The 17,575-nt window shown below is 38.4% G+C and overlaps 1 protein-coding gene and 1 non-coding gene across 4 annotated transcripts in view; one reads left to right on the top strand and one right to left on the bottom strand.

Annotated features, from left to right (window-relative positions):
• The window catches only part of ZDHHC15 (zinc finger DHHC-type palmitoyltransferase 15), a 110,511-nt gene that overhangs the window by 57,072 nt on the left and 35,864 nt on the right, over nucleotides 1–17,575 (bottom strand). For all 3 annotated transcript variants that reach the window (XM_058659051.1, XM_004592769.3, XM_058659052.1), the window contains exons 3-4: nucleotides 17,088–17,182; nucleotides 11,148–11,268 (exon numbers count right to left, since the gene is read on the bottom strand). In XM_058659051.1, the coding sequence (XP_058515034.1) occupies nucleotides 11,148–11,268; nucleotides 17,088–17,182 (216 nt within the window). The remainder of the gene's footprint in view (nucleotides 1–11,147; nucleotides 11,269–17,087; nucleotides 17,183–17,575) is intronic.
• On the top strand, nucleotides 14,045–14,149 carry LOC118760530 (U6 spliceosomal RNA). Its single transcript, XR_004996837.2, has one exon. It is a non-coding gene; the product is annotated as a U6 spliceosomal RNA (small nuclear RNA).

The following is a 17,575-nucleotide window of genomic DNA, read 5'->3' on the forward strand; positions in this document are numbered from 1 at the left end:
TTTGTGGCTTTTCATTTAAGGGGATGTATAATAGCTGTATAATGGAGACTGTCGTATCTAGTAACATGTTATTATATTCATGGCATTGTAAATTTCTATTTTTCTTCCTATTGTTGATTTTGTATTGTGACTTTTCATTTAAGGGGATGTACAGTAGCTGTGCAATGGAGACTAACATATCCAGATGTGAGGATACAATGTAGTATGCAACTCTACTTTCAAAGATGGACTTACAATGAAACTGTTTAGTATATCTTGACAATAGGATGCTGGACTCTCTGCCATTGTCCATGCCCACAATGATGGACATATGACTGTGTATGAAGAACTGTACTTGAGTAATGATATAGAGGAACTCAGTGAAGGGGGGGAAACTGGGGAGAGGATAATGGAAATCTCAGGAGACTATGGAACTGGTTTGGGGAGGGGAGGGGAGAACCCAAGTACCTATGTAACTGTGTCACATAATACAATGTAATTAATGAAGTAAAAATAATAAATAATTTAAAAAAAACAAAAAATGATAACAATAATACTACTAAGAGAGATATGAAGGATATAGAGAAGTTTCTTATCTAGATATTTGTTCATAAGATTTTTAAAATTAGAACACAGGCCAAAGTATCAACTGCTTGAGTGATCTTAGGAAATCATTTAACTTCTGTTTGCCATAACTTTCCTACTTGAAAATGAGTACACATAAGTTACCTCCTGTCTCTAGAGATGGGGTTGCATTAGATACATTGGATTGTACAAGGCAGAACTTCTACAAAGTTATTCTCAGAATAACAATTTGGAGAATAGAAGAGACTTTCTAGAACAAGTTGTTCAACTGATAATTTCAAATATAAATAAAGACCTGAGTGATTTATTTACCCAAGGCCGTACAGCAAGTGAGTGGGAGACATTTGCCCTATATAGTTTTTCTGACTTCTTAGTTCTGATTCTTTTCTTATCGTGCAAATACGATATAAACAATCATTTCTCCCTCTCTTGTCACTTTCTTCCTCCCTTCTTCCTTTTAAACTTCCATTCCTCCTTTCCTCTTTTCTTCCTTTCTTCTCTTAGATGAAAGGCATTTTATTTCCTGCTCATTTTTCCATGTTCATCAATAATGTGATTAAGTATAAAATCAAAATTGTGCTTAATCTGAATTAATTCCATCTAAAATGTACTATAAGTATGCCTTACTGATGGAACAGAATATATTGCTAATTCTGCAGCTTTGTGTTCATTTTGATCAAGGGGGGGTATATGACCAAAGTTATGATTATAATTAAATAAAGGAAGAAGAGAGAATGACCTGCATGTTTACATCCTTTAGCATGGTTTTAGTGCTAAATGATGCCATAACAGCCATTTAAGCCACCATCATCTCTTCCATAGATAGCTGCAACACATGTATACTTAATCGCCCTGCTTTTCATTCTTGCCCCCTGCCATATCTATTACGTAGTTGGGCGATCTGGCAAAATGTTAATCAGATCACATCATGATCTACGGAAAAGTATCAATAGACTTCCAAAATTTCTGGCATAAAATCTAAATTCTTTCCCATGGTTTGCACCACCTGGTCTGTGTTAATCTCTTCAACTTTATTTTGTGTCAGTCTCCACGTCCTAAACTCCAGGGACACTAGCTGAATATTGTTCTGGTAATACTTGAGCTTGCTCTGGTCTCAGGGCCTCTTGTACTTGCAGTTCCTTCTGCCTAGGATGATAATCACTCTGCTCTTTGCATGGAGTTATGGTTATTTCATGTCAAGTTGACTGGGTCATGGAGTTCCCAGACATTTAGATAAACAATATATTTGGATATTATAGAGAAAATTGGCATTTGAATTGGTACTTGGAAAAAAGCACATTTCCTCTTCAAAGTATGTGGATCTCATCCAGTTCAATGAAGGCTGGAAAAGAACAACAACAACAACAACAAAATAGAGAAAGAAAGAAGAATCTGTCCTCTCTGCTTGGCTGCAAAACTGAGAAATGTGGAACATCAGTCTTCTCCTGCTTTCAGTGTGGGGCATAAACCAGGGATCCAGGTCTCAGACTTACAGACCCAGATCAGAATTTACATTACAAGCCTCTCTGGTTCTCAAGCCTTTGAATTGGAGTAGAATTTACTATTGGTTATTTTGGATCCAGAACTAATGCGCCAACATTGTTGGATCTCCAGTGGTAGATAGCATGCAGTGGGAATTTTTAGTTTCTACAATCATAGGAACAAATTCTTCAGAAAAAATCTCTCTCTCTCTCTCTCTCTCTCTCTCTCTCTCTCTCTCTCACACACACACACACACACACACACACACACTCACACGTGTGTTCTGTTTCTCTGGGGAATCCTAACACAGATTGTAGTCCTGAAAGTAATTCTAGAGGAACAAAATTTTAAGTATGAATTTCTTGAATTGGTCTTAGAATTTCTAGAACTATCTCTCCAATTGGTGAGATTGCAAGATGCTTATGACTCTAATTCCAATAGTAAAGAAAACACTGACAATCTATATATGGCATGATCTAACAATGGAGATATGAAAAATATCTCCAAAGGATGCTCTTAATTAATTATTTACAAGAGGTAAGTAGCTAAACGACTGTGCATATACTTGTGGGGATTTTTGGAAAATTAATGGATATAATATTGGTTCTAATATCACTGGACAAACTGGTGAAACAAAAGGATGATAACAAAAATCTGAATTCCCAGCTCAAATGCCACATAAATGACCTGAACAATTCTATATGTCTTCTGAAGGAGATACTTCTCTCTTATAGTCATGGGTCTGAGATTCTAAAAAGTTCATGCTGCAACTAGCTGAAGTATGATGATGACAGCTGAACTCCTAGTCTTGCACGGTATCTACTGTTAAAGTGAAGGTGATGAATGAAAAAGAATGGGGTCCTGTAAGTAAACATGGGGATGTGTGGAAAGACCCTGGTGCAGTCACAGCTAGCAAGGCTAAATTCTCATGAGTCTTCTTTCTCAGGGTAAGATGCCTCTTCACCACCAGTAGAATTGGTCTTTCCACTGTCAGTGGTATTGGCTTTTCCATACATCTGAAGGGATTATGCCTGCACTGTTTCAGAAAACTGAGGCTACCATGCAAGACAACGCTGGTTCTTTTCTGCTTCTAGAACTGTAATTAAACTCAAGTCCCCAGGAAGCCCCGAAGAGGGGGAACACTACAATCAAAAAGAGTTATATGTGCTTTCTAATTTATTCAGATAGAAATCCAGGGAACATTTATGGGAACATGACCTAAAGATGTAAAATAATCATAGAAGGAACATACAACTGGATCTGGCTGAATTTATGTATATATAGGTCCACTAAGCAGAAATTTTGCATTTAATGCCACAGTTGCAGGGCCAGCATTGTGGTGCAGCAGGTTAAGCTCCTGTTTGTGAAGCCAGCATGCTATATCAGAGCACTGGTTTGAGTTCTGGCTGCTCCACTTCTGATCCAGTTTCCTGCTAATACACTTGGGAAATCAGAATATGATCTAAGTTCTTAGGCCCCTGCCACCCAAGTGGGAGACCTAGATGGTGTTCCTGACGTCTGGCTTAATAAAGGCTGTGGTGGCCATTTGGGGAGTGAGCCAGTGGACGAAAGAGCTTTGTCTCACTGTCTTTCACTCTTTCTGTCACTCTGCCTTTCAAAGAAAATAAGTCTTAAAAACTGACATCGCAGCTTGGAAAGTCAGAAAGTGTTTTACAATTAGGTCACTGGTTGGTTGGCTGACATGTGGATCAAAAAAGGTGGGCCATTATGAATAAACTGAAAATGCCAGACCTTCCTTGATTTAAAGTAAAGGATGAGACTAAAAGGCTTAAGAAAATTGGAATGTTAAGGCAGATTTTTTTTCTTTTAAACCTGTTCACCTGCACCGGGAGGTTTGGAAGATGGATGTTTCACTAATGCGCTTGAGTAATAAGTTTGTAAGGGAAACCCTAGCATGCTTGAAGAGCTTTATGGCTATTCATCTCTGTAGGCCAGATCTCACAATGAGACAATAGTCACTGAAATGGGAAACCTAAATGTAATGGTAATCCTTTGATCCTAAGGTGGTAGGGGCCAAGTGGTGACACTCAATCATTTAAGATAAAATGGGTATGGTTACCAAAAGTATAATAGAGTAAAATCAGTAATCAGAACAGTCTTGACTCCTGCAGATCTATGGTGTTAGTTATTTCTTACTTGATCTGTACAGAAATAAATCTTCTAGGACAGGTGAATAGAAACCTAACTTACATCATAAAACAGTCACGGCCTCCCAGCCAATTTCTAGATTTGATCCAGTTTACACACACAGAATCCTTTGGAGGAAGGTGAGGCTGGGTTTCCTTGAGGAAGGATTCCAGAACACTATGAAAATAATATACTGTTACTCTTTCTCTCAGCGATCCTCAAAGGGATCAATGCTTTTTTATGAGAAACTATCTATTGGGGAAAATACTAAGCCCTTTTAGGGACTAGTGGACACTGCCTTTGAACTGACTCTAATTACAGGAAACCCAAAATGTCACTGTGGTTCATTAGTCACAGGGGCTTACAGAATCCGATAGTTAATGGAGTTTTAGTTCAGATTCATCTCAGAGTAGGTCTACAAGTGCCTCCTGCATCATTGGAATAGACATACTTAGCAGCTGGAAGAATCCTTGGCCTATGGAGTGAGGGTTATTATGGTGGGACAAGCCAATCAGAAGCTAGGAAAACAGCTTCTACTATGAAAATAATGAACAAAAAGCAATTCTGGGAGGGAAGAGATTTGTGCTGCCACAAAGGACTTGAAGAATGCAGAGGTGGTGAATTCTATAATATCCCCATTTGACTTATCTATTTGGCCTACAGAGATGACAGGTGGATCTTGGAGAGTGACAATGGACATGTAGTTCAATGCCTGAACTACATGGCAGCTTCGATTGCAGCTATAGTACTAGATGTAGCTTCAATGCTTGAGTAAGTTAACACATTGCTGAGTACCGAGTGTGTATCTATTGAATTTCCTCCTAATCCATAAGGCCCAGCAGAAGCAGCTTCTTTCAGCTGGCAAGGGCAGGAATATACCTTCACTGTCCCACATCAGAGGCATACCAACTTTCCAGGTCTATATCACAATTTAGATTACGGAAATTTCAATCACCTTACCCTTCCACAAGATATTACACTGGCAACATCATTGTAACAGAAGTAGCAACTACTCTAGACTTATTGGTAAGACATTTCTGTGTCAGAGGGTGGGAAATAAATCCAACAAAATGTCAGGACTTTGTACCTTTGTGAAATGTCTGTAAAAGTCTAAGGGTCCAGTGGGGTACAGTTTATTGAGATATGTCTGCAAATGTGAGAGGTTAAGTTGTTGCATCTGACCTGTCCTACAGCCAAAAAAGAGAACAAAAACCAGCAGGCCCCTTTGGATTTTGGAGATGATATATTCCTCATTTGGATGACTCTAGTCCATTTACTGAGTGACCAAAGGTTGGGGCAGGGGGTGGGGGACAATCCTCATAGTTCTGAGTGGACACCAAAAGACAAGGCTTTGTGAAAGGTCTAGGCTGCTAATGTTAGAATCTTTTTGGCTCAGATCCTATGATTCAGCTGATACAATGGTCCTTGATGGGTCTATGGCAGATGTGACTGCTTTTGGGGGCTTTAAAAGGTTCCTATAAGCGATTCTTAGTACAGGGCTTTAGTACTTTGGAGCAAAACCATGCCACCCCCTACAAATAATGTCTCCTTTTAAGAAACAGATCTTTACCCATAATTTGTTCTTACTATAGACTATATAATCATGGGCTACCAAGTTTCCCAGTAAGAACTGGTATTATCTGACCCACAAATCCATAAAGTTGAACATGTACAGCAATACTCCATCATTAAGAATGAGCAAGATATATGATAAATAAATTCCAGCAAGCCCTGAAGACATGAGAAAGTTTACATGAATTGGCTCAAAGGTCCCCAGTCTCCACTCCTGCTTTCTCTCTCTCAGACGCTACTTACCCCACTGGACAGTTCCCTACAGTCAATTGACAGAGTAAAAGATGGCTCAGGCCTGCAATACAGATGGTTGTGTACAACCAGTTTCACTGCCTGAAACTGGACACCTGCAGCCCTTTTCTGGGGGCATCCCTCAAAGGAGAGTGGTAAAAAGAAATCCTTCCAGTGGGCAGAACTTCAAGCAGTGCACGTAGTTGTTTACTTTGCTAGGAGGGAGAATTGGCTAGGCATGCAATTATACATCAGTTCATATGCTGTGGCTGCTGGTTTGGCTGGGTGATCAGCAATTTGGAAAGATGATTGGGAAATTGGTAAGAAGTGGCATATGGAAACACCTCTCTGGAAAAAATGTGTGGAGATATTTGTTTCACTTGTGAATGCTCATCAAATGTTGGTCAGATGTCTTCGTTGAGGCCACAAAACAATTGAGTAGCTTCTAAGCACAAGAAATTTATTTCTCAAACTTCTGGAGGCTGAGAAGTCAAGGATCAAAGTACCATCAGGCTTGGTGCTAGTGAGGGCTGATTTCCTAAATGGTGTCTTTTCACTGTCTTACATGGTACAAGGGGCAACACAGTTGCCTTTTTATGACCTTAATTCTGCTATTCAGAAGAACTGTAGCCCCATGATCCAAAAGGCCCTTCCTCCTACCACCATCACTTTAGGGCTTAGGATTTCAAACAGCGAATTTTGGTGGAGGGCATAATAATTCAGACCATAGCATAATAGAGAAAGATTTTAATAACCAAGAGGGGATAGAGGGCCCAGCATAGTAGCCTAGTGGCTGAAGTACTCGCCTTGCATGCATTGGGATCCCATATGAGCGCCAGTTCACGTCTCGGCAATCCCACTTCCCATCCAGCTCCCTATGTACGGCCTGAGAAAGCAGTGGAGGATGGCCCAAAGCTTTGGGACCCTGCACCTGCGTGGGAGACCCAGAAGGGCTCTTGGCTCCTGGCTTCGGATCGGCGCAGCACAGGCTGTTGCCGTCACTTGGGGAGTGAATCATCGGATGGAAGACCTTTCTCTCTGTCTCTCCTCCTCTCTCTCTCTCTCTCTCTCTCTCTCTCTCTCTCTCTCTATATATATATATATATATATATATATATTATATATATATCTGACTTTGCAATAAAAATAAAATAAATCTCTAAAAAAAGAGAGAGAGAAAGGGGATAGAACGAACTGTTCTGTGGATACCAGTCAGTCTCTTATTCTAGTCACTCCTGCACTCCCAAATGGACTCAGGAACAAAGATGTCATGGTGGGAGGGATAGAGGTTATGTATGGGCTTAGCAACATGGACTTCAATTCACCAAGGCTGACCTGGTTACAGCTACAGTTGAGAGCCCAGTCTGTCAGTATCTGAGACCAATACTGAGCCCCTAGTACAGCAGCATACTCTAAGGTGGTCAGCCATCTGGTAGGAGGTTGTTATAACTGAACTGTTTCTATCATGGAAGATTAATTCTGTCCTTATTGGACTAGATACTCTCAATACAGATTTGACTTCTCTGCATGCAATATTTCTATGAAAATATCCAAGTGTGGACTTATAAAATGTCTCATCCACTGCTACGTGCAGCACAAGAGAAGTCTAAGAGTCAGCCCAAATCACTGAGTATAAAATTCACTGGTTTAAGTAATCATGAGGAGCTGGTTATTCAGAATGGAGAAAAAATCTTGAAGGGTTAGTTACAGCACGAGCCTAGTGACATTACCTTACAGGAATGGGCAAGGTTCTCTAGAAGGCTGCATATGCTCAGAATCAGCAACCTATTTATGATGATCTTTCTCTGACAGCCACAATCCACAGACCCAGGGAATCAGGTATCCTCAGCGTTCTTCTAACAGAATTGTTTTTTTAAAGTTTTACTTATTTATTTGAAAGGCAGTGTGAGATAGAGGGTGACATAGAGGGAGAAGGGGAAGAGAAAGAAATCTCACAATACTGAAATGCCACAATACTGGCACATAACAAAATGTTGGCTTCCTGTTTCTGTGGCATAGAGGTCTTAGTCCCAGAAGGGGAAATGCTTCCACTGAACAGTACAACAATTCATTTGAAAAGGAATTAAGCTACTTTGGGCTCCTCATGTCTCTGAATCATCAGGTCAAAGCATCAGCTGCAATGTTTGATGCGAAGATGGATCCTCACTGCGCAAGTGGAAACTGGACTACTAGTCCATGGTGGAATTTAGGAAGAACACGTCTTGAATATAGAAGATACAGTAAGGTATCTTAGTATTAATACATCCTAGTCAATGGAAAAACTACAACAACCTAATCCAGGCAGAAAAACAAATGGTCCAGACTCTTCAGGAATGAAGAGTCACCTCAACAAGCAAAGAAGCATGATGAGCTGAGGTGCTTGTGAAAGGCAAAAGGAACAGAGAAAATATTTATAAATATTACCTATCAGATCAGCTACAGAAAAAAGTACTACACATACTGTGAGAATTTTCTTCTTATTTTGTTAAGAATGTGTTTGTGTATATCTCAAATATTTTCTTCTTTTATTTTCCTCATGTAATATAATATTAATGACTTTACATCAAAATTTTTAAGTATAGCTTTAAATCATTAAATGTAAATAGTATTTAAGTTACAGGGTATCAAGCAGAAGAATAAATATTACTCAAGGACTTTTACCTTGAGGCAGAGGAGCGTGTATTTTTGGTTGCATGCACGATAGTGGTGACACGTCAGGCAGAATCATGTCCTTGTCATTGTCTTTACTTGGAGATTAAGCACAGCACAAGGAGCTCTATATGGGTATTAAATTGACAAAGGATGATTTGTGACAGTTAATTTTATATGTCAACCTGACTGGGTTACAGGATATCCAGGTATTTGGTTAAAATTAATGTCTGGATGTCTCGGTGAGATGACCAAGTAAAGCATATTGTCCTCCCCAGTTAGAGTGGACCTACTGGGAGAAGAGAAAATTTGTTTTCTCTGCCTGTCTGCATGAGCTGAGACATCAATTACTGCTGTCCTTAACTGGGACCATTAGTGATCTGGTTCTCGGGTCTTTGGATTCAAACTGGATCTATATTACCAGGTTACCAGCTTTCCTGGTTTGTTCACCCTGGAAATGGCAAGCTGGGAATTTTCTGTTTCTGTTAATTTTGTGATTCAAATCCTTATTCATTCTCTCTCTCTTTCTCTCTCTCTTTCTCTCACCCTGACACACACACCTCAAAAAGTTCATGGAAAATGGAATCATAAGATGTTTACTTTTGTAAAAAAAAAAATGTTTTAACATTCATGCACAGTTTCTCTGTACTATGCATAGCTAGTTCAATGTAATCATTCAGGTTTCAGCTCAAATGGCATTTCCTAGAAAAAAAATTTCCAATTATTCTCTAAGATGGGGTCAGAAACACATTCAAAGGGTCCTGGGAACAGTGAGTAGTGAATGAAGCATTTAGGGAATTCATTCCTACCCTCTTTTTAAAAGGGTGTCATTGCTTAGTTCTAGCTAATTTTTGTTGGTAAAAGTATAAATTAGATTTTTCCAGAACATCTGAGTTATCAAGAAAAACCAGAAATCTGGTTCACATGGAAATATTCCATTTGTTAAAAACATAATAAATATGAAGTTGTAAAAGCAACATTTGAAATAAGTTTATCCCTGAACCCAATTCATGCCATAGTTTGTAATCTGTTTACTACTACCTAAAATTACATGATTTGTCATCTGCCTCTTTTTATCAAAATGTAAACTCCATATGGGACTGTATCTATCTGTTCAACTCTGTTCCTAGTGCCTGGGACATTGCATCACACATAATAGACACTTATGAAGAATTAGTATTACAAACATTTCAAGCATGAAACTACTCTAGATGAAATAATATAGTGAACTCTAAGTATCATTACCCAAATCACTAATTATCAACATTGTATCATTTTTGCTTAACCGATTTCTACTATTAGTCTTTAACTTTAGCATTTTAAAGAAAATCTCACATATAGTATTACTTCAAACCATAAAACCTCAGTATGCTGGAAGACTTTTAAAAAAGCATAACAATTATAATTTTATTGCTTAACAATTATAAATGCCATCTAATACAACACATTGATATCTTCTCAATTGTCACATGGTATCTTAATTAATATTTATTGAAGAAATAAATTATGAAGAAATGAATATAATAAGCATACTTTCCAAAGCCTTGAAACATCTTCCTTATTAGAAACATTAGGATGACTTGTCAGAAGAGCCTTGGTTTTCAAATTTTAAAATGTGGAGAATTGATTGGTTGAGCCAGTACTGTTATAGCCATACAGATGAAATCTAAGAGTAAAATTCATAGTGGATATTTACCCAAGAAAAATGAAGACATATCTTTGTACAAATACTTGGACAACAATATTTGTAGCAATAGCTAAGCACTGGAAACAACTTAGATATATAGCAACCATTGAATGGCTAACACAAATTGTGATATAGCCACATAATATAATACCACTCAGCAATAAAGGGAATGAAATATGCAACAATATGGATGAATCTCAAAAAAATTATGCTGAATAAAAGAAGCCAGACACAGAGTACATACTGTATGATCCCAATAATTTAAAATCCTAGAATGGGCAAAACCTACCCACAATTGAAAGAGATCAGAATAGCAATTATGTGTGTTGGGGGAGAATTAACTGGAAAGGGGTATGGCAGAATTTTCTGGGGTGAGGGTAATTTTTATAGGGGTTTTGCTTACATAAGTGTGTAAATTTTTCAAAACATACTGAATTATACACTTATGATGTATAGATGTTTATATGTAAATTTTATCAAAATGACAAAATATTTAGAAAGATGTGTGCTGCTGGCTGGTATTTACATTGAAATGCACCAAAAGAGTTAATATGGTTTAATGGAAGCTGGATACAGGGGTGGAAATGTGAACAGATACATGACAAAGCAAATAGCAAAATGTTAGTGATAGAATCCATTGTGTCTACAATCTTTGAACTTCATTTGAAGTTGAACATTTTTATAAGAAAATAAAAACTTCCTAGTGGGCTTCCAAATACGAGATTTGTCGGGCAGGAGCTACCCAGGCAACACACATGACTTAATCTGAGATCCCTGATAAACTGCTTCTCTAATTGATTTTGGGGGAACTGACCTCCACTCCCGGTTCTTGTGTAAACTGGCAGCTTCTTCGCCATATCAAAAAGCATCTGCTTCTGGACCTCAGGTCTCTCTTCATTTTCATAGCGTTCCTTATCTGTATAAGACAAGTGGAACTGGAAACAGAAGTGATAGACAAGACATTATTTTTCAAGGTTCACAGAAAGAATTAAAAACAATAGTAACCACTTAACTAAAAATTTGGAACCTACCCTTGTGACACTCAGGGACCATTTGAGCTTGTAACTTTTTTTTTAAGATTTATTTATTTTTATTGCAAAGTCAGATATACAGAGAGGAGGAGAGACAGAGAGGAAGATCTTCCATCCGATGATTCACTCCCCAAGTGATGGCAATGGCCAGAGCTGAACCGATCCGGAGCCAGAAACCAGGAGCCTCTTCCGGGTCTCCCGCACGGGTGTAGGGTCCCAAAGCTTTGGGTCATCCTCGACTGCTTTCCCAGGCCACAAGCAGGGAGCTGGATGGGAAGTGGAGCTGCCGGGATTAGAACCGGCACCCATATGGGATCCCGGGGCGCATGCAAGGCAAGGACTTTAGCTGCTAGGCTACCATGCTGCACCTGAGCTTGTAACTTTCTCTGGCTAAGTATTTCAATAATTAAATCTGGCTTTTATCACAACTTTATAAAATAGATAGCACTGTTTTGTAAGTAAAGAAAAAAAAAGATTGAGCAGCTTGTCTAAGGTTGTATACACTTAATTATCTCTTTTGAGCTAAAATTCACATAAAATCCCATTGTAAAGCCTACATTTCATAGTGCACAATTCAGTATTTAGTATATTCAAATTGTTGTGTGACAGCTATCACTTCCTATTTCCAGGACATTCTTATAAGCCATTATAAAACCCCACACCCACTAAGCAGCCATTCCTCATTCTCACTACACAGACCTTAGCAACCCGTAATCTATTTTTTGTCTCTATGGATTTGCCTCTTTAGATATTGTATATGCATTTAACTGGAATTATGTGGCTTTTGATGCCTGTAACATTTCAATTAGCATAATGCTTTCAAGGTTCATTTATGCTATAGCATATATCATGCTGCATTTTATGGATGACTAATATTCTATTTTCCATAATATACCGTACTTACTGTATTCATATATCCATTGATGGACATTGGGGTTGGTGCCATCTTCGTCTTATAGTAAACAGTGCTGCTATGAATGGTTGTGTATAAGCACTTGTTTGAATACCTGTTCAATTTCTTCGCATATATACTTAGGAATGAAATTTCCAGGTCACATGGAATGATATTTTAAACTTTATGTGGAACTGTATAATTGTTTTCTATGCCAGCTATACCACTTTATATTTCTAGTATCGGTGTATGAGGGCTCTGATTTTTTTCACACCCACCAACATTTGCTATTTTTCATTCATTCATTTATTCATTCTCTCATTCAGTTTTGATCATTCTAGTAAATATTAAGTGGCATCTCGTTCTTGTCTGGATTTGCATCTGTCTAAATCACTAAAAACAAAATTTTTTTCTTGCATTTCTTGGCAATTTTTACACACTCTGGAGAAATATCTATTTAAGCCCTTCACTCATTTTTATTTGCCTTATCTTTAAAACTGGATTGTCTTCTGTTGCTGAGTTGTAAGAATAAAAATTCAAGAGTACCAAAGCTAGGCATAGCAGGCTAAGTATCTGCCTGAAGAACCAGCACTTCATATAGCAACTAGCTAAAGTCCCAGCTGCTCCACTTTCTATTTAGCTCTCTGCTTCTCACCTGGAAAAGCAGTAGAAGATGGACCAAGTGCTTGGGCACAGGCATATTTGTGGGAGATCCAGAAGAAGCTCCTGGCTTCAGATTGACCATTTAGAAACTTTCTGTTGCTCTTCTTTCATTAACACCACCTCTCAAATAAAATAAATTCTTTTTTTTTTTGAAAGAAGGAATATTTAGTCAAAACATGAGAAATGTCAGATACATGACATAAATATTTCCTTCCAGTTATCAGGCAGTCTTGTGAATTTCTTGATGTTGTTTGACATACAAAAGTCTAAAATTTATTTTATTATTCCTTTTTGTGCTTGTACAATTTCTCTGTATTTTCATCAATAGTTGCTATTTTGATTTTTAATAGTGACATTTTAATGAGTGTGAAGCGATAATATCTCATCACGGTTTTGACTTTCATTTCCGTAATAATTAGTGATGATCAACACTCTTTTGTGTGCTAATGGTCATTTGCATATCTTCCTTGCAGTAATATCTACTCAGGACCTTTGCCCATGTTTTACTAGACTTTTAGTTTTCTTCTTGAGTTGTAGTTTATATTCTGGAGATTAATCCCTTAACAGATATATAATTTGCACATGTCTTCTCCCACTCATTTTGTCATTTGTGCCCTTTGATGCACATGTTGATGTAATCCAACTTATCGATTCTTTGTTGCCATTGTAGTTTTGATGTCACAAACAAGAAATCATCGCCAAATCCATTGTCAAGTTTTTCCTTATGTTTTCTTATAAAATTTTATAGCCCTAATTTTACACATCCCTATGTGCCTTTTTTAAGCGGAAATACCATGCTACTTTGATTACTATAGATTTGAGGATATTTTGAATTCAGATACAAAAATGCCTCGACTTTTTTTTTTCTCAAGATCACTTTGGTTATGTGGGATTTTTTTGGTTCCATATGAATTCTAGTATTCTTTATAGTTCTATGAAGAATGTCAATGCTATTTTGATACAGGTTGCATTGAACTTGTAGAGTAATACGGATAATATTTTTAACAATATTGATTCTTCTAATCCATGAACATGACATACCTTTCCATTTTTTCTTTCATCAATACTTTAGAGAATGCATTTTAGAAATTCTTCATATTTATGCATAAATTTATTCCTAGGTCTGTTCGCTTCAGTAGCACATATACTAAAATTGGAATCAAACAGTGAAGATTAGCATGACTCCTGCGCAACGATGTCACACAGATTTGTGAGGCATTCTATATATAATTTTGAAGATTTATTTATTTTTATTGTGAAGTCAGATATACAGACAGGAGGAGAGACAGAGAGGACAATCTTCCATTCGATGGTACACTCCCCAAGAGGTCACAATGGCTGGAGCTGAGCTAATCCAAAGCCAGGAACCAGGAGCTTCTTCCAGATCTCCCACGTGGGTGCAGGGTCCCAAGGCTTTGGGCTGCCCTTGACTACCTTCCCAGGCCACAAGCAGGGAGCTGGATGGGAGGTGGTACTGCCGGGATTAGACTGCCGCCGCCCATATGGGTTCCCAGGACATGCAAGGCGAGGACTTTAACCACTACGCTATTGCACCAGACCCGAGGCATTCTATATTTTTAAGAACTACAGTATTGTACTAATATAGGGAAAATCAATGTGGGGGGTGGGGGGCAATTTGGGAGGGGGATAAGAGAAATCCCAGAGCCTACAGAACTATATCATAAAATAATAATAATAATAAGGCCTGGTGCAGTAGCCTATTGGCTAGAGTCCTTGCCTTGCATGCTCCGGGAACCCATATGGGCACTGGTCAATGTCCCAGCTGCTCCACTTCCCATCCAGCTCCCTGCTTGTCGCCTGAGAGAGCAGTTGAGGATGGCCCAATGCATTGGGACCCTGCACCCGTGTGGGAGACCTGGAAGAGGTTCCTGGTTCCTGGCTTTGGATTGGCGCAGCACCGGCCATTGCCGTCACTTGGGGAGTGAATCATCAGATGGAAGATCTTCCTCTCTGTATATCTGACTTTCCAATTAAAACAAAATAAATCCTTTTTTAAAAAGAGAAACATTTCCTCTTTAAAAAAAAAAAAACTATGGCTGGGTTTCAAAATTTTCTGCACCAGACAGTTTTTGATTCTGTTTCTCATGAACTTTTTAAACTCCATTATATATGGTCTATACTGGAGAACGTTCCATGTGCACTTGGGGACAATGTGCATTCTGCTGACTTTTGGTGTGTTACATGTAGCTAGCTTAGTCTTGTTCACATCTGCTATTTTGTATTGATCTTCTGTCTAGTTGCATTACCAGCTATTGAAAATGGAATACTGAAGTCTATTATCATACAATTGTGTATATGTTCCATTAATTTTTCCTAGTTTTCTTCTTTTCAAGATTTTTTTCATTTTGATTGGAAATGCAGATTTACACAGAAAAGCAGAGACAGAGAAAAATTGCTTCCATTCACTGGTTCATTCCCCACATTGCTACAACAGCCGGAGCTTGAGCTGATCCGAAACCAGGAGCCAGGATCCCAAGGCTTTTGGCCATTCCCCTGCTGCTTTCCCAGCCAGGAACTGTATGGGAAGTGGAGCAGCCAGGATAATGAACTGACACCAATATGATACTTGCAAGTATCATGCCAGGCCCATATTCTGTGAATCTTAACCTTTTAAGTGTTTAGTTTAATCAAGCAATTATTCATTAGGAAAAAATTTTTGCTACTTTGCTCTTTATTTTCTTTTTATCTTATATCTGTTATGTTGTCCAATGCCTGCATTACTGCCTTTCTCCGAATTTAATTTTATTTTCTTGTTTACCATTTTAAATCCATCAAGGTTGCAGTATTTTCCTTTGTACTAGTGGTCTTCAAATATTAACTGAAAATATGTATTACAAAAAAGCTATAGACAGATCGCCAAAGTCTTTTGTAGAAAAATAAATTTATCTTTCAACTTCATTTCCTTGAACTTTTTGAAGTCTCTTCATATTTGGAAGATGTTAGCATCTCTGCTGCTGCTTTATTTCTACTGTGGAAACTGATCTGGTTTAGAGTAGTTACACATTATAATGACATGAACACAAATTACTTCATGAACTCTTCCAAAGTTGACTGGAACACTTTTTTAAAAAAGATTTTTAGGGCCCGGCGGCGTGGCCTAGCGGCTAAAGTCCTCGCCTTGAATGCACCGGGATCCCATATGGGAGCCAGTTCTAATCCCGGCAGCTCCACTTCCCATCCAGCTCCCTGCTTGTGGCCTGGGAAAGCAGTTGAGGACGGCCCAATGCATTGGGATCCTGCACCTGCGTGGGAGACCCGGAAGAGGTTCCTGGTTCCCGGCTTCGGATTGGCGCAGCACCGGTCCGTTGTGGCTCACTTGGGGAGTGAATCATCAGATGGAAGATCTTCCTCTCTGTCTCTCCTCCTCTCTGTATATCCGGCTTTCCAATAATAATAAAATCTTTTAAAAAAAGATTTTTAAAAATTTTTATTGGAAAGGCAGATATACAGAGAAGAGAAGAGAGAGGAAGATCTTCTGTCCAATGGTTTATTCTCCAAATGGCCGCAACGGCTGGATCTCATCGGATCCGAAGCCAGGAGCCAGGAGATTCTTCCAGATCTCCCACGCAAGTGCAGGGTCCCAAGGCTTTGGGCCGTGCTCAACTGCTTTCCCAGGCCACAAGCAGGGAGCTGGATGGGAAGCGGGGCTGCCGGGATTAGAACTGGCGTCCATATGGGATCCCGGGGCGCGTTCAAGGCTAGGACTTTAACCACTACGTTATTGTGCCAGGCCCAACTGAAACATTTGATTCAAGAGAACTATTCAAATTTCAAAATAACTGGTTGAACTACTGAATTATTTTTTTCCTCAATTTGTCTTCCAGAATCTGGATAACAAAACTATAGTTTCCATAAAATTGATCTAGATAAGGCTTCAGAATCCAACTTCTGTTTTTTTGTTTGTTTGCTTGTTTTTCTAATTATTTCACCAATGCAGTTAGTGGTTTCCTTGCCTTACAGATTGCCAAGACTGGTGATTTCACAAACTCATTCAAAAGCCTATTTTAAGTTCACCTTGATCACTAAGAATTCTTCTTTAAATCCTCTTTGGTAACAGATGGGTTTTTTTTTCTTTTTTCTCTTCTTGCTTTATAGGCATATCTATTTTCCTCTATTCCTAGTTTGAGTAAGTGAACAATATTCTTACCTTCTGGTTTGGTTGCTGTGGGAGTGTAAAGATAGATTTCCAATAGGTCCAAGCAAAGAACACAAAGATGGCATGGTAAAGTATGAGGTAGATAACTGAAATTAAAAAAAAAAATCAGTGTTTACACCACACTAGCATTCTATCCACTTCTAAGAGTTCAAAATGACAAAACTCAATGACAAATTTCTATTTTGTTTTCCTATTACCACATATTCTCTAGTATAATTATTAAATTTCAATTCTTACAATCGGTACATGTAGTGACAGAGACACAGTATAAATGCTAAATTTTGAACTAGAAACTTTCTGAACATTATAAGCCTTCAAAGCTGCTGTGTGATCCTGAGAATAAAGCGGAAATTGTCCTTTATAATACTGCAGGGGAAACTACTTTAGTCAGCTGTCATTATTTCTGCCTCCATAGATGCTGAAATGTGATATAATTTGCACAACACTTTAGAGTTTATACCATACTTGTATATCATTTT

Source organism: Ochotona princeps, chromosome X, assembly GCF_030435755.1.
Source record: "Ochotona princeps isolate mOchPri1 chromosome X, mOchPri1.hap1, whole genome shotgun sequence".
In the NCBI taxonomy this organism is placed as follows: Eukaryota; Metazoa; Chordata; class Mammalia; order Lagomorpha; family Ochotonidae; genus Ochotona; species Ochotona princeps.